This window comes from Cariama cristata, unplaced genomic scaffold (assembly GCF_000690535.1).
Source record: "Cariama cristata isolate BGI_N322 unplaced genomic scaffold, ASM69053v1 scaffold13697, whole genome shotgun sequence".
In the NCBI taxonomy this organism is placed as follows: Eukaryota; Metazoa; Chordata; class Aves; order Cariamiformes; family Cariamidae; genus Cariama; species Cariama cristata.
The window spans coordinates 39,584-47,502 of NW_009628447.1; the positions used below are offsets into that span (position 1 = coordinate 39,584).

Below are 7,919 nucleotides of genomic sequence, written 5' to 3' on the forward strand. Positions count from 1 at the left end.
CAATAAACACCAACCAAAGAATAGAAATGCTTTCGCCTTCTCTTATTTGGCGCTTTGGCCACTGCATCTGCACTCCCCTCACCCCTCCTGCTCTCTGTCTGTGAGTAGGAGGCTCTTTTTGGAAACTTCCCCTTTCCATGCCCACCTTCCTGCTTTGGTGGTGCCTCGCATAAACAGCAGTCCCTGCTCTCCCCCCTGTGCCACTAGGACAGTCACCTCCTCAAGGCAAGGCTCGTGGTGGTCCCAGCACAACTTGGCCTTGCTCAAGCTGTGCTGGCTGTTCAGCAATGTCACCTTGTCCTTCGTGTGCCTTAAAGCCATCTTCTGAAATTCATTGGTCTGTCCTTGTGCCACTAATCTGGGCAAACAACCTCTCACGTATACGCATGGCATGCCTTGCCCTTGACGAATCCCTGATTGCTCCCACCATTTGATACATGGGTCTTATATTTTGCTTGTCTTCCATCCTGGACAAACAGATTTCCTATGAAAATCCAGAAGGGTATTTCATCCCATGGTTTGCAGCAGGTAAGTCTTGGATTCTCTTCAACTTCTTTGAAACTGCTGGAGTTTCACTACAGGTGCACCTTTTTTTCTCCCACTCAAGTGCAAATTTAACATCTGAGGTAGTGTACAGCAACAGTCTCATTCAATAATTGGCTCATCATACACAGGAAAGCTGTTCTTACCTCTCTACTGCTGATAAATCATACAACATGAACAGAGTACTGTCACTGTATTTGTAAACTCATCACCAAGGGAGTTAGAAAAATTTTTATAAAATATATATATAGCTACTCATACTCCAGAAATTAAAAGTCACAACACAGTTGCAATGAGGTAAAGTGCAATAGGAGAAGATCTTGGCTTGATTAGTGCTTGCTCGATAAGACCTTCAAATTAAGGGATTTCTTGAGCTACAGAAGCCATTTGCTGATTGCCCTCCTCTTCTTTCCCCCTTGCTCTTCTCCTCACAAAGAAATGGCAAAGGAGACAAAGGAACAGACTTCCTTGATTGTATCCAATTTCCGTAATGCTTTTCAAAAATTCATTTTAGGTGAAACAGAAGTGACTGATAACATGCAAGAAGAGTATTTTCATGCCATTTGGCCCATGAGCAACAGAGATTTAAGTGCATTTCTTGCCAGGGGGATCCCTGCCCTCCAGACAGGACTAGTTAGATGCACTCTTAGATTTGTGTACATCAACTGCTGAAGAGTGATGGGAGCTGAAACACAGATAGTGACTTTCAAGATTTATAACCTGATCTTTCTATACTTTTGGTCAATTGAATGTGTGAGTATTTTGAGTCGGAATTTATATTGTGTAATGCTGTCACAGTCCAATGACAAAAGTAACTGCAGAAGTTTCATTACTTGATAATTCATCATACAAATGGAGCCTCTTCCTCCCATCCTACCACCAAGCATTAACATCCATTTTGCATGCCTTTTATAGATGAGGCAAACAAGCCATTTTTAGGTTCCGACCCCCCTAGCAACAACTCACCTTCAAAAACAAAGGATAGCTGCTACTTTGTGACAAAAGAAGTGGCTTGCAGTGGCAATTATTTTTCGTATGGCACCAAACTGGTCATGCATAAACTCATGGGAATTTGTTACTATACTCTTCATATTTACATACTGAAGATCACAGTAAGTATTGAGTGGAATTCAAGGTAATCTAGAAGCATTATATAATAAATTCTGCAGTACAACTGAGCAAGAGAGAGAAACTTCTGAAAATCTCAGAAGCAGCATTCCAAAGAATTTAAATAAGGCACCAAGTACAGGCTACTCCAAACAAACAAATATGAATGACTGATTCAGACTACCTTAGTGAACACACAGACTGAGTTCCCCTCTGTACGACAAGCAGCTTCACATTCCACATTCTCCAGACACTGGCTTTTTCTCATCGTATTTGCGGTTACTGATGCATGCTAGCTCTTTCCTAGTTGTTTTTGTGTGGTTCCTCCAACATTATTTTCTTTTCTTCCAGCATTCTGAACTCTGACAAATATCTTGGGTCACCTGTGCCACAGACCTATAAAACTTAAAATTTAATGCAATCCTTCCTGCAGAGCATCCATGCCCAGAGAAGCCATATCCTATTTTTTGACACTGTTTCCCACTACCAAGGGCTAAAGAGAACAATTCATGAGACAAGTTACAGTTTCTAAATCTACTCATATACTTCAGGAGATAGAACTGAGATTATTAACGATGTGAGCAATGAAAAGTCAGTGACAGTCACTCAAGAGAAGGGCTATTAACTTTTTGGCAGAATTCCAAATTTGTTGCTTTCTACCTGGATTAGCCCTTCATTTGAAATGACCACAGCAGTTATCATTGTTGTTCAAGATCTTTACATAGCATGATACAACCTTCTCATTGTGTTAAAATATACCCAGCTTAATTCCAATAACAGATAACAATGTTCACTTTTAAAGTACATCTAAAAACAACTGCAAACATTTGGCAATGAGTTTGGAAAGCAGTTTTATACTTTGCTGGTTTGAAGTCTATTCATGTTTTGTATGTATGCACAAGATGACACAGAAAGCAGTGGTGTAACAGACAATGACTGTATAGAATTCAGCATGGAGTCTGTTGACTTTGCACACTCCTTCAACTTTTTTGAAAAGTGGGCTATGACTTAAATACCTGATTTAAAATCCATTTATTACATTACCAACATGTTAGTGTTTCAAGCTGCTAACAGGTAAAAGCTGATGTTTTTATTCATCTATGATGAATGTGCTACCCCAAAAATTACTTTATTGTGAAATCTCAGTAAACTGTATTTAAAAACACCAAAAAAAAAAAATCCTTTTTCAATTATTGTTGTACTTTAGAGATGAAACATAAGAATGGTAACTAAGCATGAAACACTGTGGATGCACTCTGGAGGTGCAGCACAGTAGTGTTTCAAGCGTGGTAAGGAGAGTGCTCTCCTGTTGTTCCCTTTGGCGTAATTTGGTACATGGAGATCATGAACTAGATTTCTCTCAGATGAAACTGAACTGGAAAATGCACTCCAGGAGCATATCTAATACACTCCAGCTGCAAATGGGTACTCAGTCTCCAAGATTAGACTAAAAATATTTAAAATTAAGTAACTCTGAAATGTCTACAGTACCGATGTCAAGTCCTCCATTTCAACTATTTTGCTCTATGAATCTGTTTCTACTGCGCTGCACTAGCCGTTTCTGCCAACACAGCTGCAAATATGCTGCTTCTTGATGGGTTAGGGATATCATGGGTGTATCAGTTTTATAAAATACTAGTATTCACTACAGCACAGACCTCTGAATTTTTTTTTAGGCAAGTCCAGTCAAATTGCTCTTTTAACAATCAAAGGGGAAAAATCATCAATGCTAAGTTCTTCAAAATCCTTGAGATTTGCAACTCGTCTTTGAAATGGCAAATATGCTGCTTCTTGATGGGTTAGGGATATCATGGGTGTATCAGTTTTATAAAATACTAGTATTCACTACAGCACAGACCTCTGAATTTTTTTTTAGGCAAGTCCAGTCAAATTGCTCTTTTAACAATCAAAGGGGAAAAATCATCAATGCTAAGTTCTTCAAAATCCTTGAGATTTGCAACTCGTCTTTGAAATGTGAGCTGTTGCAATTGCTAAGTATTTGTAGTTGAACATTAAATTTAAAACAGAATTTCCCAGAAAGGCAAGAAATCAACAACATACCTTATTGCTTCCTCCACAGATTGGCCAACTATATTTGAGGAGGGTCCTGGTTGAGACAAAGGTGTCAGGCTTATCACCCACTTTACTGGCTTGTAGTATTCATCACTGGAGCTCAATAGGTAGAACAGTGTGGTCAGAAAAATCACCTGCAAAACAAATTGGAGTTTTAAATTAAAAAGCAATAAATACTTTCCAGCACTACAGTATGCAGCTATGCTTCAGATATTGAACTTCATCGGAAAGGCACAAAATACTATCCCACAAGCTTGGATTTAGAGAAACACACAGAGTTAGAAGAGTAATTTTCACTCCTGCTCCACAAAGGACTTAACAGTTATAGCTAAACATTATAAAACTTTTAGTCCTGTTCAGCCTCTTCCCAAAGTCACACCTAGATCAAATAACTAGAACGTTGATCTAGATCTAGATCAACATTCTAGTCGGGGGTTTTTTAGGGTTTTTTCCAGTATGTTTAGCAGACCAAAGAATTGCTAAAAAACCTAAACAAAAACCCGCCAAATAAATCTGAGTCATCTCAAGAGTCATTATGCAGCTGGATACCAGATATGAATTAAATAAAAACTCACAAACAGAAAATGTATAGTATTTATTAGGCTGGCAATCCTGACTGAATATTCCTTCTGTGAGTTTGAAGATGAGTTTCAGCGGAAGTGATGGCAGCTCCATTGTTTCAATTTAAAGACCAAAAAAATATAATCAGATTGTATTAGCTTCCTGTATGTTGTGGTCCACCGTTTTGCTTATTTTCCTGTTAGTGGGCAGCAACTTCTTGGGCTAATCATACATCACAGAAATGTGTCCAGCTTGGAACAGAATACATCCAACAAGGAAAATTCGTTCTGTATGCTCCAATGGTAAACTACGGCTTACATCTGCTTCGTCTGCAAGCATCACGATCTTTTTTCTTTCTTCCCAAGATGAAAAAGGATTCTTTCACTTTCCTTATTTCCAACCTACTCATATGCTAGAATAAACCATGTCTTATCTTTTGATAAGCCAACAGCCTGACCTCTGTAAGTCTCTTACTTTCAAGCATTTTATCCAGTCTGCAGACACACCTCATGCCCTTTTCCTGAATTATCTCTGAACATGCTCAGAAAAAAAAATAAATGCAGACAGCACAACACACATTACCAGCCTCAAGAATGCCATCCATTTGTCTCTGTTCTTAATTCCTTTCTATGCAGTGAAATGTTATTACTACTTCCCCCCACACTCCCAGCCTTTAACTTGGAAGTCAGACTCAGCTGTTCTCCTACTGTGACCCCTTTCCAAAATGTCAAATGTAGGTTTAGGCTGTATTGCATCTTCTCGGGTGTGTAACTTCTGCCTTGGGTGATAAACCAATCTATCTACTAAAACATGCCATTACAGTAGCACATTTAAAACAGCACACTGTTAACATTCATTTTCAGGCCATAAAAAAACCCAAACCAAACCAAACCACAATTGAATTAGGAGTTGATTTAATGGGAAATAATCCAGTAGCAGTATCAGCTATGTTTTGTTACAGTTTCAGATGAACAAATCTTAAAACTTGAATCAGACTTTAGCATCCTCTGTAATGCCGCAAGTATGGTTATTTTCTCCTTGATAGGGACGATCATTTCTCCTAAGCTACTGTAATATTTTCTGATTTCATTAAAAAACTCCCTATACTGAAGCAGGCATCCAGGTGGTGTTTTGTCTTTCTTCCAGTGGGATCCAGCTACAGATCCTCCTTGCAGTGTAGTTTTCAACACAGAAAGCAGCATACTGCTCTAAGTACAGTATCTGCTCATCCTGACACTCACAAAAAGCAAAGTGAAAAACAGCTCCACTGGCTCTTGTTTTATTAGGACAGCCTCGGTTAACTTCTGAAGATGTTCCCTTCTGAAAAGAATACAGCAGTCAGGGAACAAGTAAATTAACTGCAGCAAACAGGTAAAGCTTGATTCCCTGTGGTATAAGAAACATACAGGGCTGACTTGAGGCCCTTAACTTGGTATTAAACTGAAGTACAAGCTAGGAAAAGATACAAATCTAACTCAATTTCTGTTAAGACACTATGCATGTAATCACAGCACCATACAAAATCAACTGAACTTTAGCTTATCTGCATTTTGGGAAATTAACATATTTGCTTTAGCTCAATAGGTACAGAAATGCAAAAAGAAGCAGTAGTCGCAGAATATAATAATTTATTATGAAGTGGCTCACTGACTCTTCAAACAAGTAGAATAGCCTCAATAGTACATTACGCAGGAAAAAGATATGTCCTTATGGAGTCTGAAAGTTTTCAGACCTCTTTTACAGGGTATTTGAGATTTCAGACATTACCTAAATTGCTTCCTAAGCAACAGTTCAAGATCCTGCTGATGACTATGAGGAGGAACTCACCAAAGACAAAATATCTTTCCATTGTTAAACAATTGATGGATTACTATTTCTTGCTGTAGTATTTGTTCTGTAGGCCAAAACATTAAATACTGTAATTTGAGGAGGGATAGACTGAATTCAAGGAGAAAACTACAGATAAACACTCTATACTAAAACAGTAATTCAGCATTTCCACATATATCAAGAAACACATGACTTAATTGCTTGTGTATTAGGTCAATAGACTTGGGAAATATTTTTGTATCTGCCTTTCATACTCAATTTTCTGCCCAAAAGCTTTGGTCTTGGCTTTTTTTTCTTCAAAAATTCACATGTTCTCAGCAGGACTGTAGATGCCCATCAGGCAAACGGAGCTTTTCTCTGCCAATCTTTGTAACAGAGTATAAGCAGAGTGTGTGTGTGTGTGTGCATATGCATGTGTGAGTGTACATATGTGAGTATATGTACACACACACAAAGGCATATATATACCTCTCTCTCTATGTGCATGAGTGTGCAGACACAAACTTGTATTCAGAAGTGAAATAGAAGCAGCACTCTTGTAACTAATGGTCAGTCTTCAAACATCTGTTGAGGATCTGAATACTGTCTTACTAGATCATGGATGGATATGCTACAGAGATTACTTCCTACTGGACATTTTGATGGAAGATGTATTTTTCAAAATGGAGGTTCTGAACAAAGTGTCCATTATTTCTATGTTTTAAAGCACAATTTTTTTAAACCATTTATCAAAGTAAAATTTACTGTTTTAATTCAAGATGACTAAAATTGGACTTCAATGTAATCAGCTGAAAAGCTAATCACTTCAGGAATTATCTTGTTGGAAAATTTAAATTAGTTTGTGCCACTTCAAACTAGTAAAAACTCTTCTGTAGCAACTAAGAATCCTGCAAAATGAAAAAAAAAAAAAAGAATACAGTTAAAGCTGGGGTAGTGCTTTCTTTTAAACACAGCTCTACCTAGACATAATTTAAAAGAATTCCTTCCGTTTCACATTTAGGAAAAAAACTTCCCTCAGTAGCCCATTAAATACACATTTTGTCAAAACACAGCCATGGCATTTTCAAGGGAGTCAGCTTTTTCAGCTGACACTGCTGGCTGGACCACAGCAACACACAAAATGTGCCTAAATGCTGCCTACCTGGCTTTAGGGTTCAGTCCATTCAAGATGTAAAAATTCCATTCCAAAACTGCATTAAAAAAAAAAAAAAGAATATGGGGAAAGGACATGGGGCCAGGTAGCAGTCAAAGATGCAGCAACTAAACTAGAACTAAACTCTGAAACTATTTGCCTTCACGTTCAAAATGAAATCTATACAAAAGCTCTTTCTCCTCACTTGAGAATAGTGAGAGTTTTCCCAGTGAACTGTGAACTTCTTAGTTCAAGACTTTCCAAAAAGACAGCAGAAAACAGCTCATGCTGAAATCTCAGCTTAAAGAAAAACTAACTTGTTAAAGGTATCCACCCTTGGAAGGGAAATTCTTAGGAAAAAAAAAAATAAATATCTTGCTACAGCAAAAGAAGTATGCCTTCAGACCCCAGAAGAACAAGAACTGTTAAGGTCGCTTCTGGTCTTCTCCTCCTCATTTGGAGGGTGTTTTTCTTTAGCTCTGAAGCAAGGAATGCGAATAGCAGGTAAATCTAACAAAAACATAATAACAAATGGGATTCAGTAACAATGCACATCACAAAAGTTAAGAAAGCTGCAGTGATTTATCCTAGGGTCACATCTGGATTGTCTCCGCTTATTGCATTAAGCTGTTGCAGCAGGGCAAGAGAAAAAAACAGTGAAAGGAAAAACACA

The 7,919-nt window shown here is 38.0% G+C and overlaps 1 protein-coding gene across 1 annotated transcript in view; it reads right to left on the reverse strand.

The window, feature by feature from the left end:
• Window positions 1-331: 331 nt before the first annotated feature.
• Window positions 332-7,919, reverse strand: part of TMEM245 (transmembrane protein 245) — a gene marked incomplete at its 5' end in the record, with an annotated part of 50,523 nt that continues 42,935 nt past the window's right edge. The window contains 2 exons of the mRNA XM_009704830.1: window positions 332-467; window positions 3,712-3,857. Of these exons, the coding sequence (XP_009703132.1) occupies window positions 332-467; window positions 3,712-3,857 (282 nt within the window). The remainder of the gene's footprint in view (window positions 468-3,711; window positions 3,858-7,919) is intronic.